Source organism: Rhyacophila brunnea, unplaced genomic scaffold (assembly GCF_057557595.1).
Source record: "Rhyacophila brunnea isolate RB1 unplaced genomic scaffold, BYU_Rbru_1.0 scaffold_7, whole genome shotgun sequence".
Classification (NCBI taxonomy): domain Eukaryota; kingdom Metazoa; phylum Arthropoda; class Insecta; order Trichoptera; family Rhyacophilidae; genus Rhyacophila; species Rhyacophila brunnea.
Genome location: NW_028233339.1, coordinates 42091348 through 42111526, shown reverse-complemented (window position 1 = coordinate 42111526; position 20179 = coordinate 42091348). Strand labels below are relative to the sequence as shown.

General features: G+C 35.2%; 1 protein-coding gene across 9 annotated transcripts in view; it reads left to right on the top strand.

Annotated features, from left to right (window-relative positions):
• Window positions 1-20179, top strand: part of Syx1A (Syntaxin 1A) — a 187386-nt gene that overhangs the window by 60761 nt on the left and 106446 nt on the right. For all 9 annotated transcript variants that reach the window (XR_015071947.1, XR_015071946.1, XM_085958258.1 and 6 more), the window contains exon 3: window positions 3886-3985. Coding sequence is in view for 7 of the 9 variants with exons in the window: in XM_085958258.1 (XP_085814384.1) it covers window positions 3886-3985 (100 nt within the window). In the remaining 2 variants the exon portion in view is untranslated. The remainder of the gene's footprint in view (window positions 1-3885; window positions 3986-20179) is intronic.

Here is a 20179-nt window from a genome sequence, read left to right as displayed (position 1 = left end):
TATAGTTACAGTTTTCCATCCTATGTATGCCGGTGGCTTAAGCGTCGGCCTATAGCGTCGTTGGTCCCAGGTTCGAATCCTGGGTCCGGCAAATACACATATTGTTTTTCAGAGTATGGACCTAATAGGTTGAGCAAATGGCTGACATTCATTTCTCGTAAAAACAAAATCTGTCAATACAAACCTCCACTCCGTGGAGGTCCATGTGATCTTATTAGGATCGGACATGGTCGATTAAATAATAATGTATATCTACTTATATCTTTTTCATTGACTGTTATGTAATCTGTTTAATTTGTAATAATAGTTATATCCGCATATTTTTCTTTGTTATCTGACCGTGGTGCACCCCGATCGTAAAATTTTCCATTTCTAGCGCTGCTAGCAGTAGACACCGATGGTTTTTATAAAATAATTAGGTTTCTTGTCATATTTTTTAAGTATTAACCTGGGAGCATAATGTATGGCGGAATACTGACTAAGATTTATGGCAAAAGATGAATGTCGGGATGCGGCCTCCTGCCTAAAATTTGTTGCCAGAAACGTTAAAGTCCATTTCAGGCCGTCGGCGAAGATTTAGTGTGAGCCGTTAAATTACCATAAACATAATATTAAGATAAATCCGGAGGAACGCTAGGGATATTATTTAGCAGGCATTTCACTCGGCTTATTATGAACGAGAGAAAAGTCTTATCCCCCTCCAGTTTCAATTGGCGGAGTCGTCGGGTTGTTTAACCAAATTTAGTTAGTTAAAAAATTAACTCCTTATGTTGTAATTACACTAGTAATTAAAACTGGATAATTTTACATATCTACTGGATTAGTTAATTATACAAAGTATTAAACTTCCTTGAAATAAATTACTATATGCCCAGATGTATTAATTAATCGTTGTATGACATTGCAATAGTTCTAGATAGCCGTAGCGACTAGCGGGGGTCGGGTGTTAATATCCGACACATTAGTGCACATTAAACATATCAGTCAAACGTATTTGTTTTCATTGAACGACCACAATGTATAGATAGTGTTTGTTAGTTTATAATATTCAATTAAACCCTGCCCAATCCAAGCCATATTACTATAGTAGATAATAGTCAAAAAATATTCGTTTATATATAAAATATGTAGAATTACGCCATTAAACCTTAGATAAATTTAGATATGTTGTAGATAGAAGAATATTTTTTATCGATTATAGTTTGCTATTATAGGCAGGGTCATGGCCCCCACAAGGGTGGGGCTGACAGGGCTCTAGCCTGGGGGCCCGGGCATAGAAGGGGCCCGGCGAGGCCAGTCGACCAGATAAGTGAGATAAACACACAACACAAATTTGCTTCAATAGTAAAAAAAAGTCGCCTGCTAATAATAAATAAATAAAAAGGATTTCAAGTTGTACACATTTATATTTTTTATAAAAAACGATGTTTTTTAAAATAGATGTAAAAAATATTAAAACTATGAATTAGTCAAAAATCTCTTTGGTGATGCTTAGAAAACTTAATAAACTAAATTTTAATAATAAACATGACCATAAAATATATGTAATAATAGGGTGCGGTCCGATTCAACAAATTCACATTTCATTACATTTTTTACAATTGTAAGTTTATCTTTGACTTAAAATAAAAAATATTTTTTTTTAATGTTTTCAGATACATATTTATTCATTAATACAGTTGAAATTGTAAATTATCAAAAAAATGTCTCAAATTGCAAGCTTCGTATTTTTCCGCTAGGTGCCTCTTTAAAAAAGGCTCAGTGAAGACTTCGCCTTAATGTGATCAACATTGTACCAATCTAAAATATAATGCTAGTAAGAAAATGCATCTCAATAATTAATAGTCAGTCTTTCTTTGCGTTACTTATGTCCTTCTTGAATTTTTCATTTTCGCGCCATTTTGCGGGAAACCCTCACCGTGAGAACGGCATTGACGTCAACGGAGGCGGTGTCAAGTACTCGCCAGGTATAATGGCGTTTTGTGCGAAATCCCCAGGATAATAGCGTTTACTTTTCACTCTCAACAAGTGACTGACGTTGCCCGAGCAACAGTTCGAACCCAGGCTACACAGATACCCGCCCCTCCCCCCACCCGACGGAAAATGGGTTTGATCGCATGACTCAGCAGTTTTCCCATTATTATTATTATTATTATTTACTCGGGTCTTTCCGTGCATATCTCACGGTATTGTAATGATAGTACCATTACGCCGAGCGATGTAGCCCGGTCAAACCCTACCGGACGACGATATGACTTGTAATAGGTTTTAAATTAAAATTACACTTATATTATAATATGGATGAATTACAGTATTTCCATATTTCTATAGTTACGCGAAATAACTCTTACAAAAAAAAATCGTCGTTCATAAGAATACGAATTTGTGTGTAGGTGGGCTCGCACATCAGAACTCGCCGCATGCGTCTTACGACGAATTCGTCGATGTGACGTCATCGTAAACCAAGAAACAAACGTTATTAAATGGAGCTTCGCAGATTGGCCGATGCAACTGCGACTCTGTGACGCTGCGACATGCGTCGAGTTGCGTTGGCCAAAGCCTGCATGTCGATGTCCGGCCAATATCGACTCCGCGCATGCACACAGCTGCACAATCGGCCATTTCTCTCCAGACTGTCGCCGCGTTTGGCAGAGCTAGAGCTAGCAGCGCTAGGCAGATGTGCGAGGTTGTGATCATGCAACATTCGCCGGCAGTCTCGGAAGTTTTGATGTATGGCCCTCAGGCACACAAGGCGAGTTGTGATGTGCGAGCCGGCTAAAGTCACCAATCATCGTCCCCTGTCCTAATACCGCCGCGCCACCCCCTTCTATTTCGGAAAGTATGAGTCGCCATCCTGCGGCGAACATTTTAACTAATGATAACAAGTGGTTTCATCACTGAATACCCACTGTTAATCAATTATTATTATATGCCAAGATAAGTACATACTATAATATATGTGTATTTAAGAAAAAAAAACTCACCGTTGCCAATTTTTTTAATATTTTAATTGTCGACTAGTGCGATCGTTGTTGGTCAATATGTTGTTCGCAGGTGTATGAAACCCATAGACTAAATTTGTCGCCGTACTAGCTAGCATGTGACAGAACATGATGTGATCATAATGTAATAACAGCATAACACACTTATTCCATTCGAAGTCTATTGATGTCACACAGTGTCAGCTATCTCACTAGCGCTGACATTGTGTCTCATCTTGTAAGTACTACACGTTATATTGTACGTATTTAATTAAAATTTAATAATATGTATAGGCGATTATCAGTGGGGTGTGTCCGTGTGGTGACTTGAGGTTTTGGGGATGCTGTTGAAAAATATAATATGTACCCAGTACCTACTATTTGCTATTGACGGATTATCGATGCTGTTGTGTAGTGTGTGCTATTACGGGGAGCTAATTTTAATAATGTAGTCTGTAGAAAAAGTACATACAGTTATATAAAATTTATCATATAATTTTATAATACGTATGTACATAATTAATAGTATGTATTATGTATAATATGGTACTTGATCGATTGTTTCTATGGACCGCATGTCACGGGTGACAATATATTAGTATCATCGACACCTGGACAAACGACCCGTGAATAATTAGAATAATAATATAATGGCCATACTTACATAAAGTTTGTGTATTTACGTCATAAAAAAGTGGTATCATGGCGATGATAATATCTGACTCGTTATTTAAAAAAAAATATTAAAAATTCTTAATAACAATAAATCTATAGATATTAATTATATGGTGTAATTGTGAAAATCTCGTCGTCGTCCAAAAACCCTAAATCCTCGGTCTAGTGTTGTAATATGGTTGCCGTAACGAATGATTAATGGACGTGTCCGTTTGTTTGTTTTTGACAGGTGGAGGAAATTCGGGCGATGATCGACAAGATCCAGGAGAACGTCGAAGAAGTGAAGAAGAAGCACAGCGCCATTCTCTCGGCGCCCCAGTCCGATGAAAGTGAGTCAATATTTTATTTGTATACATTGTCGACGTGAGGGGTTCGTAACACTTCGTAACATTGTAAAGTGCGTTTTTATGGATGTTTACTTAGCTCGGCGTTTCGCAACATACGTATCACGGCATAAAATAAAAGCAATGCGAATATATTTATATGTATATTCGAAAAAAGCAAGCGTTACACAAACTTTTTACATTAACCAAACTATTCTTGAAAGTAGGTAACAGAAGGAAATTAATAAATTGTTCGCACCCAAGCATAGCATGGCCCCCGCATGACCAAGATGTTTGGACTGCCCCCTACCTATCTCTGAGGTCAAGGGCGGTAGAATATTCTACAGTAGTGTTCCCCGAAGGGTATTCCGTGTATTTTTAGCGGTTTTTTTTGTATTCAAAGTTCATTTGAATGATTAAATGGACGCATGTTGGATTTATATGACAAATTATATTTCGTTCGGCATGCGTCATTTGCACCCGCGACCCGCAATCCGCGCATCGCCTAGCCACGATCTTTTTATACCATGCCTCAACTGAGGTATAGCCTTAAATAATTGAATTATCAGCTGTCTATCAATATAAAATTTTCTGACATTTTACACATAGGTAATTTTGAAATTTGAAATTCGCAGAAAGCTCCCCTTATTCCAGAAATTACTCACCTACAAATTGGCGTATCGTATTAAAAATTCAACGAACGGGCTTTCTGATTTTACCACGATTTCTGAAAACCGAAATTATTGGCAAAATTTTCGTGAAACCCTTTCATGTTATTATTATGAAATAAATTTACCCAAATACCTCGGTAATTTTTAGCAGGTTTTTTTATAAATTTCAAAACATTTAACCATTTTTACGCTGCGTGTGTGTTTATTATTGTTTTTTTTCTTCAAATAATTTTGCTGATAATAATTGAGTACATACATTCTCCTCAAACGCGCCAGTCTGAAGTTTACGGTCACGCGACTTGCCACGCTTATAGTCAAATCATTTATTTACCTTCTTCCATATTTATTTGTCTCTAGGCATAAATACCTAGCTTTTCTGATCGAAATCTACCCAGTCGCCTGGCCGAATCGATTCAATGTTACATTATCATGCAGCAGCCAGCGTTAAGTTTCATAAAGCATCTTGCAGGTTTCCATTAGCATGGGTGTCCGGCAAGTCTACACGATCTCACCTAAATTATTCACCGCCACTTTAGAAAATATCCTCAGGCGAAACCTCAGTTACATGCGACCCATTAAACTAACTAAACCCTCAGAAAAGGGTGTAAGACCTTGCAAATGTTAATACAGTGGAATTTAAATTGGTGGTATTTTCCCTTGCCTTGTCCAGATGGCGCGATTTGACGGTGTGACGTCTGTCGCGCGACAAGCGCAATCGAAAGCGAGACTCTCGAGAACGCGACGTTTATAGCCATTCCGAAATGAATTACGACCGCCAGCTACTCCAAAATAAATTACATCACCTATCTTGTAAAGTGCCATGAAATACATGTTTCAAGTTATCGCGAAATGCAAAATCTCATAGAAACCGAGTATCACAATTGAGTTGTCGGAATTTTTCTTGCACTCGCGTTTGTTTTCTATGCCGATTCAAAAATGAATTACGTCACCTTGCTTATTCACTGTCAAATGGAACGCGCTATATGGACAATGAATCCATCTAAAATGATCTCGTAATATTAAAAAAAAAAACTTGAATTAATAGCTTATACTTAATGATACTAACGAATTGAGAATCATAGTATAAATAGGCGAAATAATCTCATTCTACCTTTTGGTCGGGTTCTCTTGACTGAAGAACTTGACCCACTTAATTAGTTTTTCGGTTCGTCTTATCTTATCTATGGGTTGCACGACTTTGACGACAGTCCGCTTCTGATGAAATGCACAGTCGACAGTCGATAATAAATAAAGGGGATAACTTTATATCCGCTTGCGTTTTTATAGTGTTGACAATGAATACAATCCGATGAACAAATACTGATGCCTGTAATGAAAAGATTCTTATACAAAATTTAAAAACATGATTCCATCGACGATATGTATTTTTTCGTGGGAATTGGTTATTTCTCCCCTCCCAGTGTTATAATGGTAAAGGCAAACAATACTAGTAACTTCGCTTGGCCTGATTTGAATTTATGCATTTACTCACGAACGCCGTTCAACTCGACGACATTCGTACAATAGAATTATTTTAAGATACGCGATAATCACATAACTTTATTGACTTTGTGAACTCTTGGTTAACTAAATGACGGTGGCGAAGACTCAAGGAGTGTAATGCAGAGTTGTCGACGTTAAGCAGCCGTTTTAACAATACTAATATTAAGAAACACGTCGCTTGTTCTTTCTCTCTTCTACTAAGAATAATATAATATGTTTTTCTTACTGAACTTAGGTCACCGAAATTTGTCTTTCAAATTTAGGCATATATCTTAGGGACTTGCGCGTATAATTGTGGTTCTGCATCGCGCTCTGAGACTAAGTGAATATTCAACGATTTCCCCGACTCACAAAACAAAAATAAGAGATTATTCTAAGCATTTTTTACTCAATAAAAAATAAAATTACAATGCCACCTTTAAATGCTAAAAAAATCTTAATTTCTTAATTGTAACATTTTACCTTTCTTGGAAATAATTCTCTTAAAGCGAAGACTGCATATGCATAGTGCTCGTGTACCAAAAATCAGCACTTGTATAATATGATGTGCTCCGGCCGCCATATTGGAAAAATGTGGACGTTTTTATTTTTTCGGCTACATGGCTAAAATATTGAAAAATATTTCAAAATAAAAGTTTATGAATATTTTAAGAATACACACATTTGAAAAAATATATTATTTTTTATATATGCAACGGTTACCGAGCTGTATGCAGGGAAGCGATAAATAAAAAAAAACATATTTTGAATTTGAATTTTGAAATTTTAAATTATTAAAGTGACGATTACGTTAAGACATTTTTTAATTCACTATAAATCTCAGGAACGTTTTAAAGAAATTACTCAACATTTAATATCAGCTGCTGTTTTTCAAGATGGCGGCTATGGGAATTTTTGTAAAAATTGACATTTCACGGGACATTAATTTTATTAAAAACAGAAGAATCCCAAGAAATCCAACACAAATGTCACGTTCTATCAGACCCCTTTCCTCTTAAGGCCGTACATCAGTTGAGGCACGGTCTAAAAATATCGTTGCTAGGCGATGCGCGGATTGCGAGTCGCGGGTGCAAATGACGCCTGTCAAACGAAATATTATTTGTCATATAAATCCAACATACGTCCATTTTATGTTCTGTTTATTGTTCTATTAGTAACAATAATAATATATTCATTGACATGTTTTCTTTTTAAATTAATGGGTAACGTTTTTAGTCATCTTTACACGATTTAAGAATTAATTGGCCCGTCGCAATCACGAAGCAAAGTGACGTGTTTCTAGCTCGACGTTCTCTCACTGAATGCGAGCGAGTCCAAAATTTCGTCGCGCCTACAGTTGAAAATTATTTGCCTTTTCACTGATGCGTCACCTTAAGTGTTATAGCACGGCTTAACCAGGCTGCTATAATTATCCAAAATTGGTAATTAACTAGTTTATCTAATTAAAATAGTTTATTGGATTCAATTAATTGATAATTGTAAATCATGTATTTAACATAACTTAGCGATATGGATTCTGATACAAGAGTCCTCCTTACATTGACTATATGCTCAATATATAGATTGAATACTGCACATTGGTTTACTTGCGATATTGCTATGGACAAGGGTCACAGTGAGAATATCTAGATCGCTTATAAGCAAGTGTCCACAAAAACATTATAACTATAGATTTTATGATGTGAACATTACAATTCACGATATTACACTCTATACAATATTTTATTTCTAAAGGGATTGATTTAAAAACAATACCATCGATAATATAGCTAGTTCTTAAATTTACGCAATAAATTTTAAATTAGTCTATTCAGTACTTATTCTAAAGTTATCTCTTATTTATTTATATAAAAAACATTCCTTGCAATAATATTTAAAAATTTAACAATACTGTGGGAAGTGAGTAATTCTTACATATTGATTCATGTATTAAATATATCTAATAATATTTTATAACATAGGGGGGTGACATATTCTATTTACGATCCCTCCACCAGACTTTGTTTTGACAGTTGATATGGAATGATGGTGAAATTCGGCTGTATTCTGGAGTCACTACGATCCTCAGTCAGGAAAGTGGTGACGGGGAGGATAATAATTAAATTTCATGATCTTAGTTCGTCAATGATTTATTTGTTAATTGTTATAATCTCTCTGTCACCGGCGAATTGCCCGAACAGTGTCTCTCCGCACACCCATTGTCTTATTACTGAATTCGACTGAAATTTTACAATAGCTATTCGAGGCGACATTGGAATTACTAATTTTACCCTCCATTCAATCTACTTACATTGTCACCGTACCCCTATTCTGTGCGACGTCTTAAAATACGCCTTATTGCACAAGCCAGTGAATGCCTCAGTTTCCCGCGCTTTATTATTATTTCGTCATTTCCTTATAAAGTAAATCCTCCGTGTAGATTTTCATTAATCAAAACGTTATAATATTAAGTTTTCTCATTTTGGAGAAAATAGAAATTACCTACACAACAATATAATATATATATCAGTATATTTGAGATCACACGACATAATCTCAACCAAATTATTCACTGCTATTCTGGGAGATCTATTCAGGTGACTCGAATAGGAGAACAGTGCAATCACCACGGCGAATACATCAGTCACCTGCGGTTTGCAGACGACATTGTTGTCTTTGCGAACGACCCAGAATACCTCCAGAACAGGATGCAGAAGCTTACAAATGAAAGGTTTAATGATAAATGTCCTGTAGACAAAAGTAATGATACATCACTAAATCAAAAGTAATCATCATGAGTTAGTTTCAGTCAGTTATCTTCTCGTGTCATCCTTTATCGGAAATCGGCTACCATCAGGGCGGTGTTCGCTCTGCAATTGTATCGATTTCAGATGCTCGTAATCCACGAAATGCAGCATTGTCTGCTACGTTTACCGTCTACCTTTCCTTGGATAAGAGTTGGGAAATGCTGTACCCATGTCCTCTCATATTTTTTTCTAAAAATCTTTAGTTTTCTGGTTTTATTACTACGCAGAACATCTCGGTGTTTTCCCATTCGTTTGAGTACGTCAAAGTTTGAGATTACACCTCGAAAGCATCTACTTTCCCTGATATATCCAAATTTCGCATCCATACTTGAATGTCATGTAAAATATAATGGATTTAAGTTTTGTAGTATTCCATTTGAGTCCATCCTCCATCCATCCTCAAATGGAATAATACAAAACTTAAAATCCATTAGAATTTTAATTCAAATTCCATCAAGTAGCGTCGGTCGACAGTATTGATATCATATAAAATGATTGCGAGAACTTAAAGAGGTTTAAAATAGGGAGAATATAACAGCGAACTGTACAGTCTCAGGTCTTGATTAAAGCCTCGATTGTCAAGAGGATATCTCTTTTTGACAAAGGTTAGGTTAGTACTCACTATCTCAAGCCTTGTTTTTATATCTTGGACTGGTCCGATTACTCATTGACTCATGCCACATGTTGAATTACAAAACATGGGTTTGATGTCGCTATTTTTCGCAACTGTTTATAATTTTGTTTTTTTTTTAGATTAGTCAAAAGTGCCTTTTTCTATACATCATCAAAACTCCTATAACTCTTCACAGTTTGTATGAAAATTATCGTTTGATTTTATATATTTAGCCTGCATCTCTATATAAGAAGTTTTTCCTCAACATATTTGATTGTAATGAATAGTTTTATTAAGTACACGTGTAGGTAATTTAAAAAATTACGTGCCAAAAGCAGTGCAGTGCGATTTTTGTGATTTGCTCTCTCTAGAATGTTATGCCTAAATAGCTCCATCTTCGTCTAATGAAGTCTGAATACCCCGTGTATGAACAACCGCAGTGACGTGCATGCCGACAATACGGCCGATTAGACCGGGCACAGTAATAATGAAAATGCTATGAAAATAATAAAGTTTTGATTTAATTTCTAATAACGTCAGAATCGGGAATTTAAATCGCGAGGGGCTGACGACCGACGGCTCACGGACCGCCGATCAATCTCCGCGCTAGGAATTCGACCGAATAGGGGTGGCCGGATGAATTGATTTAGGAGAAATAATAACTTTAGATTTTTTAATCGCGCCACTGCATGTATAATGTAGTTGTAGATCATTGCAGTGTTATCTCAACGTGTAGTGTAGTGCGTTAAGGCGCTTGCCTTTCATCCGGGTTCGATCCTCGGTGAGGACACAATATATTTATGTGATTTTCTCAAAACTTGGTTTGTTTCACTTCTATTAGTAAATACACCCACATTACACTACTGTCATTGGGTCTCTATTCCTTTTGCAATCTCCCGTTTCCAAATGTCACCTTGTCCATTTTGTTTTGAGATATTCACAAAAAAGTGTATGGAATGTCTACATAAAAAAATCACCATTTTTTTCTTGGGCCATTGGGCGGGTTTTTGAAATATTTTAACTACAGAGTATTTCCAATCAAACACTTGAAAGTTTTGAGGAACATCATATACTTTCCTCTATTGAGCGAAAGATTCGAAATACTCACTCTGTAACAATGGACAAGATGATATGTATTTGAAAATGGCCACAAGACGGATAGGATGTTATGGTTGTAATTATACGATATTTAACATGGAACATGTTTTACTCATGATCTCCGACGCAAAAGCGTTACGAAAAATAGACATAGAATAACTATAGACGCGCAGCCCGCCCGCGGCCCGTGCCCCGCCCCGATTACTTACGCGCGCCGATTATTTTCATTTTACGTTCAGTAGCCTACATTCTATGCGACGTATTGTTCGTCTGTTATTACTTATTTATTTTTATTATTGTAATTACATAATCTTCAGAACGTACAATTGTTTGAATCCTTTAGATTTGGTTACTTTTACAAATAAATGTTCTTTCGAATTTGGACAACCAGCATTCAGAGAATGAGTAGGCAAAGCATGTTCCATGTTTAATAATTTTAGCCGTCAGCGTTTAAGTAACCATAATCAACGGTTATACTGACTGTAAACGACTAGTTTTGGAAATGTTTATAGAATGTTGTGTGCCCCTTTGAATAGGGAATACAATTGTATATTCAGTTAATTTTCGGTCAAAACTGCACAAGATGATTTTTGGACAAATGCACATAATATATATTTTAATAATCGGATACAATATAAATAGTTGACGATATTGTTATTAAGTATAATCATTTGTTGTTTACTAATGACGAAAACCTTTTTTCTTATGAAATCATTGAATCTCTTGTGTTTGTGAAATAGAACATAAAACAATTTTTATTATTTTTATTTTTAAACATTGTGTACTTTCTAAATCGGAGAGTTGTGTATTATGTTTAAATATTATTTATCTACAATACACACATAACTATTCTTTAGTTTAAACCTACCTGTTGGGTGGGATACCTACTTGTTATTATGTTTGTGAATATACATTTTCTATATTTATTACGAAATAGTTCGTAGCCTCTTATTATTTTCTTTCTCGCAAATATTAACGCGTGAAAAACACGACATTTTCTTCTCCTCGCCGTGATGGACATTGATTCGATAATAATTGATTCTAATATGGCGTGCGTGTGAGCAAATTACACGATTCTCGTATGCATCGCCATACTGGTGTTTTGTCGATAGGCATTCACTATCGACCAGATCTGTTTGGCCACTTTCTGTAAAAGTAATCACCAACACCACTATCGCTGCCAAGAAGTTTTATTCTGTCGGTGCCAACATCACAAAATTTATTCCGAGGGTCTGTTGCAAATTACTTTGTAAATATTACGTGATATCTCATCGAATTCCGGTCAAAACATGGCTATTCCTCAGCCATCAGGTTAATCATCTGTCAACACAAACACGCCTTCCAAACCAAACCCGCCCCGCGCCACACTCGGTCTTAATCGAGCGTATTACGTTTGACGTGAAGCATCTGTACATTTGTTTACGCCTGGTAATGTCCCAGGAGCAGTACTCGAGACTGAGGTCGCCACGCTCTCAAGTGAGCTTTGACTGAGTTTACTAGTTTTACTCTAATGCTAAGTGCCGAGTAGAGAAAAGGCACAACGAAATTAACAAAAGAAAAAGGAATTTAATAAATATAACAAAAAAACGAAGCTAATCATACGGACAGCAAAAATTATGTGAAGAGATCTTCACGTCCGCAGTAAGGCGCCGAAAATCTCACTTATCTGGTCGACTCGCCATGCCGGGCCCATCCTGAGCCCGGGCCCCCAAGTTAGAGTCCTGTCAGCCAGGATCCCATGTATATGGTGTATAAAATATCGTCCTTTATATATTAATAAAATACATAAAGAGATATTCATATTTTATCACGGATTTACAAAATATTGAAAACACTTTGTTTAAATACCATGGATGTTGCCAGACATTTTTATCCAATTCATAATATCGGCGATACAACACCTGCCTGTTATTTACCGTAATAACGTAAACCAGCTAATATTCATAGGGTCGTTGGTTGCGCGACCCCTGTGCATAGCGAGGGTGGTTTTGATTACGCCTAGTTTGCATGACGCTGCGTATGCCTAATGATATAATGAAAAATACCACAAGACTCAGCCGGGAATATAGCATTTACGAAAAGAGATCAGCGAATTTTTGTTTTTAAACGGAAGCTAACGGAATTTGTTTGTAGGTATTATTGGTAGATATTATATTCTTTGGGGTTGGTCCTAATTAGGGAATCAAATCCCGAGCCAAAATCTTGATCCCGAGATTTCGGGATTACAATTTGACGATCCCGGGATTGGCATTTTTTCAATAGTCAATATAAAATTTTTATATATACAAATACCGTTGATAAAATCGGTCAAAAATAAATCTACTATAATTTATACTATGTAAGACATTTATTGTTAGTATTGTGTACGTTCAATCTTGGAAATACATAGGTTTAATGCTTCCGCTTCATAAATCTAATTAGTCAGCCAAATATGAAACTGTCGTAAAACGTATGAGATCATCATCATTAATTTATGTGGCAACACTTAGGTACCTAATTAATCAAACTTCATTCAAACTCATTTATTTCCAATGTAGTTATTAAAAGTATTTTTTCTGTTAAATTTTCGTTTTAATTTGATTTTCCATAAAAATTGATAAAAAAAATGAATCCCGAAAGTTTCGGGATTATGTTTACCAATCCCGAGATTTATAAGTATCGAAAATAGTTCGGGATCCCGGGATTGGAATGCCTAGTCCTAATTATATTTTGATATTACTATCTAATTAAGCCGAATTACACAACGATGAATATTCATTGTAGTTGTTGTCGTCAGTATTTTTTGTCCTGTAAATATATGAAATTTTGTATGTGTTTTATTCCATTATATTTAAATATGAATTATTTATTTTCACATGTTATAATATAATATGAAATTTATCATTACAATAAATTTAGGGGGTCACCAATTTGTAGTTTGGTTTTAATAACGTTTACGTTTTTTGAGATGTGGAGTCAGAATTAATTAATAGATAGAACCGTTTTTAATAAATATTATTAATTGTTTGACTTCTGTGACGTGACTGAGATAACATTACGTGATCTTTTTTAGTCTTTACTGATGAGCATGACCCCCATGCTGATGGCTGCTACATTATCATTATTTACAGTGTTTGTCGACAGAGGTTATTATACTATCTAGTCCAACATGTAGATACTAGCCATAATTTCCTGAAAAGCTCCGTTGATTGTCAACCTAACCACTATAAAGGTTCAAATAGACTATGACGATCGGGCACATATATGCTAAGAGCGATTTAGTGTCTATGATCATATCTATGCCATTCCGACATAATATTATACATACATATTGTATGACAGCTATGACATCGTATTTACACTCTGTGACACCCTGTGACACAGGACGCCAACATAAGAAACGGGTTTTTCGGCATTTATATGACCGATCGTCATAAAGTCTATTTGAGCCATAATACACACTAAGAAGAACCAGTGTTATTGTCATAGCTAGGTTTACCATACGCCCCAATTTGACCGGGATTGGCCGGTTTGTCATTTTGTCCCTGTTTATAATGTTATAGTAATTGCGTATTTTCTGATTCCCACGCAATATACAAATAATTATGCACCCCTAAAACATCATACTTATATTGTATTTTTTATATATAAACAAAAACTATACAAATAGTAGGTAGTTACTTATACATATTTAGTGACAAGATCTTTTATAGATGGCGTCCCATCATATCGCATGAATTGTATGTGTTTTTTAATATTGTTATGTTAGTCATGAATCATGATACTCATTGCCAGACAGCATTAACGAGGTTCTCTAAAAGTTTTGTTTTGTTTTTAAGACATCTATCTAGTTTGAGCTAATAGGTTGAGCAAGAGGCTGACATCCATTTCTCGTAAAAACAAAATCTGTTAATACAAACCTCCACCCTGTGGAAGCCCATATGATGCTATTAGGATCGGACATGGTCGAAAGAAGACAAATAAGTTTTCAACAATTAGACCGTAAAATGTCAAAAAGAAAATATTAGCTATTTATACTTTAATAAAAGAATATCCGTTTGAAAAAAATAATAAGCCGTTCCTTATAGAACGTTAACAAATTAATAGATAGGGAATCAAAATCAAATGATTAATGTCTGATTTAGACCGTTCGTAATTTATTGTTTTCAATAAAAAATATTATAATCTTTGGATACATATTTTTTGTCCTGGTTTGGAAAAAAATTATAATTACAGTAAGCCCTAGACTCGTTGCGACTTAGTAACTTATGCATATTGCTTGATTTTTCAACCCTGCCGTAAAATTAATCAATATTTATAGCATGTTTATTATCTACATATTTTAATTACAAACGATCTGCTATCTTAGAATTTATGACTGAATTGTTGAAAGTATTTTTAAACTGTCGTTCGAAATACGTTCAATTTTCACCGGGCAACAGCATTTTAGAGAGTATTTTTCTTCTTCAATTAAGTTAATTGGATTTCCCAGATATTAAAATCTAATTTTTAACCTGAAGGAAGCAAAGTTGTGTTTTATCGACTTATTTTATTATACTGTAATAAATATTACATGTAATAAATATTAGCTATCGGCTGGCTATCACTTACCTAGTTCACCGCGTCACGATTCCGCATCTAAAGCTGCATTTAGACCAAGCGAGCGAATGTTTGTTCTTCCCCCACTCCAACGAAATTCTCTCTCTTTATGTTGAGCGAGCATAAGAATTTCGCTGGAGTGGGGGAAGAACAAACATGCGCTCGCTTGATTTAAATGCGGCTGAAGAATTGCGTAATTTGCCTGCGTGCAAACTGCCGGTATGGCAGGCAGTGCATAGATCGATCGTGTAGCATTTGTTGCGGGGTGAGAGATGGTCAGCCATGACGATGGACCCCGTGCGGATGTTGCCACAAGTATGCGTTCAGTGCCGCTCTTTTGTGCGGCTTCTCTCGAAACAACCTTTTTTGATCACATCTGTCACCAAATGACGGATTAGTGTACTCGCAAGATTCAACGGGACATCGATTCTTAAAAAATTGTAAGCCGTTACTTATACAAACGCAGGTGTATTATATTGTTTTCGTGACGTCACTCTAAAATAATTACAAGATAAAAAGAACTTTTTATATACCACGTTTTAAATTTTCTGTTGAATCATATAAACTTGGCCCACTTTTTTCTCCTTTTAAATGGAAATGTTTTCAATGTGTTAATAGAAAATCGGAATGCGAATCTATTTAGTCGATGAAAAAGCTTTATTTAGTAAATCTTAATAATATAATATAAAATCGTGTATTTTTACATCTACCTATAGTTTATACGTTTGCAACGTTGTATCATTCCATGACTAATATAGAGCCTAAAGTCTCCTGCGTGTGTTTATCTCTGGCTTTTCTATCTCATAAGTTTGCTGGTACCTGGCATATGTTATAGGGCGGTATATTCTACGTAGACTTATGAATAATTCATATTTATTTTGAGCTTTTATGAACGATGTTTCCTACCAGGAGATTTAAAAACATAGTTGAGAATGAATCGTATGCAATGTTTCGCGAATTATTATTGCATGCGACGACGCACTTAGCATCTAGGCATAGCGTGACCGTATACACACTGGAAGATATTATGATTATTTTTTTTATGAGATTTCAGAGATATCGCAGACGTATTTGTATACAATTGTGTTTGCCAAACTTTTGTATCTGACGGGCACACTGGGAAGGGGAATTTATTTCGAAAAACAAACACCAAATAAAAATCGAAATACATGTAATAATTTATTTAATTATTGAGAATGATCCTATCCATCTAGTATCACTCTGTAATAGTTCCCGTATTTTAAATTCTATTTCCATGAGCGTTGTGAAAGCTAATTCGCTAAAATGCAAACGGCAATATAGATTTAAGGCTATACCTCAGTTGAGGCATGGTCTAAAAAGATCGTGGCTAGGCCATGCGCGCATTGTGAAAATGACGCGTGCCGAACGAAATATAATATGTTATATAAATCCAACATGCGTCAATTTAATGTTCTGCTTATTGTTTTATTAGTAACAATAATAATATAGTCTTATAGTATATAGTAAATGGCTAACGGTTATTGGTCATCTTTACACGATTTAAAAATTAATACCCCTGTCGCCATCACGAAACAAATTGACGTGTTCACATTTCGACGTTCGCTCTCCGATTGCCAGCGAGTCCAAAATTTCGTCGGACCTATAGTTGAAAATTATTCGCCGTTTCACTGAAGTACCCTCTTAACGGCTGTAATAGTAGTGAACCGAATCCAAAATGTAGACAACTCTAGCTCAGAAAATGAGGCTGTGTATAAATAAACACAGAATAATTTTTCATGTGTTCTAAATTATCTTCCACTGTTAATATTACGTGTATACCATCCTATCTTGCGAAAGAATTGATGACCCACTTGTACACTTGTGGCGGCTACCGAGGGTAGTTTATCATATTATATATGTATTGAAGTATTATCATTGTTACAATGAGTTAGCCGACCAAACTGTTCAACTGTTAAAACATAGTTTTGTATTAGCTTTAATTTGTTACTTACTACAATTTTTAATATTACCTCTACGTGCTCATGGTACCTTAACTGGACATAGTTATATAGTCGCCAGTCCACAAAAAATAAAAAAATGAGATGTATAGATCAGATGCGAGAAGGTTTTCTCTACATTCTGCTGAAAATAGCCAAGCCGCAAAAAAAATATTCTTGAAATAAAATACTATTTACAATTTGACATTTTACATACATTTTTAACAATCATGTTGTTACTAAAGTGCCATTATCTCAGCTCGACATTATTGTGGACTGGCTACATTCTGCATAACTACGTTCAACTTAAAGTCTTGTTAATTCAGTCAAAGCTCATTTGAGTGCATGGCGACCTTAGTCTTGGGTAACTGGTCCTAGATATTCCCAGTCATAAAAAATGATGCTTCACATCAAACGTAGGGTCCGGTCTCGTGGTACCCCCGATTAAGACCAGGTGTGGTGCGAGGCGAGTGTGGTTTGGTGGGGCCATTAGCTTAAATGTTAAAATAAAGCACCCTTGACAGTTTATATGGTATATTATATTAGATAAATAATATTATGATAAACTACCCTGGATAGCCGCCGATAGCAGCCTTGTGTATGGAATAAATACGATAATATAATATAATTGATGGAAAATACTTACAATATGATATAAAGAGGCTTTCTACCATCTTCTCCACTTCTGATAAAATTTGTTTGAGGAAATGTCTATGTATGGGAAGGAATCAAGGTGTGAGTTTTTATTTTTCCTGGTTCACAGTTATAATATTTTGTAATACAGGGTTCTTTTTTCACGGCACCCAATTTGGCAGACACTGTTAATATAAGAAAAGATTTATATACACCCATACCTGTTTTTTGAGAATTGTGAGCCGCTGATTACCACACTTACACTATTAAAGCATATTATGAATTTTAGACGAAGACAATACTTTATAATGCATCCCACTTCGTAGATGGTGCACAGCTTAATACAGCGATGGTGAACTTTTCTCCACAGGTTGATCAAAATTGAATTCGATATTTTATACCTCTTAATCGCGTCTCAAATATTTAATTTGAGTGGGGATACCAAGTGCTAAAGTAACACGTGGTAGTTGTAACAATTATTATACTACTGGACACAAATGGTGTCACCTGAACCTGACTTTTATACCTTGGACGTTCATTAATAACATTCGAAGCGATCTGTTGTGTTTAGGGCTGATACATTATTGTATTCGATGTTGTTTTTCAGACAACAATTATTATCGTCAAACTAAATTTAAAGAAATAATAATTTTCAAATGTTTCACACACAAATGATTTAAGTACCTATTTGTAAAAAACAATAATTTACATATTATCTGAGGTAATTTTCAAAAAAAAAAAAGATGTAGGATTAACTAGGTTTGATATTCGCAGGTTTAATAGAATTTTAAAAATTAACCAACACTATCTGCAATTTGTAGTCTTAGTTCAATGAAAACAAATACGTATGACTGACAAAACTTAGTGTGTAATATTTATGTCGGATCTTAACAGCCTACCTCCATCCTTCGCCACTGCTATTTTCTATGCGTTATTACAACGACAGCACCGACAACAAGTACTACTGCAGTGTAGAAAGGAACCGAAATTCGGTAGTCTATTTTCCCCTGAAAATCACCGAATTTATGAAAAATTCAGTGGCCACTATCTTTAGCAATGGGACACAGGATATGAACAGCAGCAATGGCTTTCTTTGACGCAGATGACGCAATCGACGATTTGTCAGAATATTTTAAAGGGGGCCTCGAAACAGGTCAACTGAGTCATACAATAATTATTAAATTATACCAGCAATGTATATTTCTCACAAATTAAGTATACAATATTACCTACCCACAAAGCATACTAAAATTACTGCATATTATTAATTGAGTTAGCATTTACTTGGTAGAATTCCATTTTACAAGAAATGAAAATATAATTAATATTAAATTCTACAGGTTTTTAAAAAGGTTTGTCGATAGCTATTTCGGTTGTAGTCTATAGATACTATAATAACTATATAACTGTTATTATAAATTACTGCAGTTAACTTCAAAAGGGCCTATCACATAATCACTCAAACAGATACGTACTTGTACATAAAAAAATAAACCCCCAATACTAGTGTCATCAACCACGGTCGTCTTTGAATAATTGTATGGGGAATATAGATATATTGTTAATTTTATTAGGTATGTGCGTGGGTATTCGTAATTTATGGTTTTTATTTTATTTTTTATTGTGGAGGGCCTCAAAATCAGGCAGTGCCTCGAGCCTCCAAATTTACCACTGATGGAGAGAGATTCATGAACAGAAACCCAAAAATTACGGTTATGTTTTGTAATTAAATTCAAACCAATGGGCACACCATCTTTGTCATTACGTATGTAGGTACTATATTATTATATTCGTGCTGGTGACTATCGGAAGTTTACTATCACTAGCGCCTTTCCCCCTTTGTTTAACTTCAACTAGGAACATTGTCTCATGCCTTGATTAAACCACTGCCCGAGTTTTCCATCTACTTAACTTCTTCGTGGTTTTCTTACATCTTAAATTATTTCTCTTGTATTATTACTTGGAGGGTTCGAACTAAAAAGGTGCTGAAGGAAAGCCTTGTTTCAAAAAGTTCGTACTTAGGCCCTTATTTTTTTTTGGTTTTATCAGTGATATCGTGCATTAAATTACAGATGTTTTCAGTATAGTGGATATGTTATAGACGTTTATTTATCATTGACTCAACATTACTGTAGGGCTGCCCATACACGATTAGTACTACTTAACTGTCAGTATCACAAAACGTCGACTGTAATATTGATCGTGTAAACGTAAAGGGTGGAATGATTGAGTGATCGAATGGACCGAAGAATATTTTGATAATTGATTATCTGTATGACATAGATTAAGATCATAGACAATATAATATTGACAAGGTTTTTCCCTCGCTTTCTAGGATTAATCTGTCTATTTATTTATAC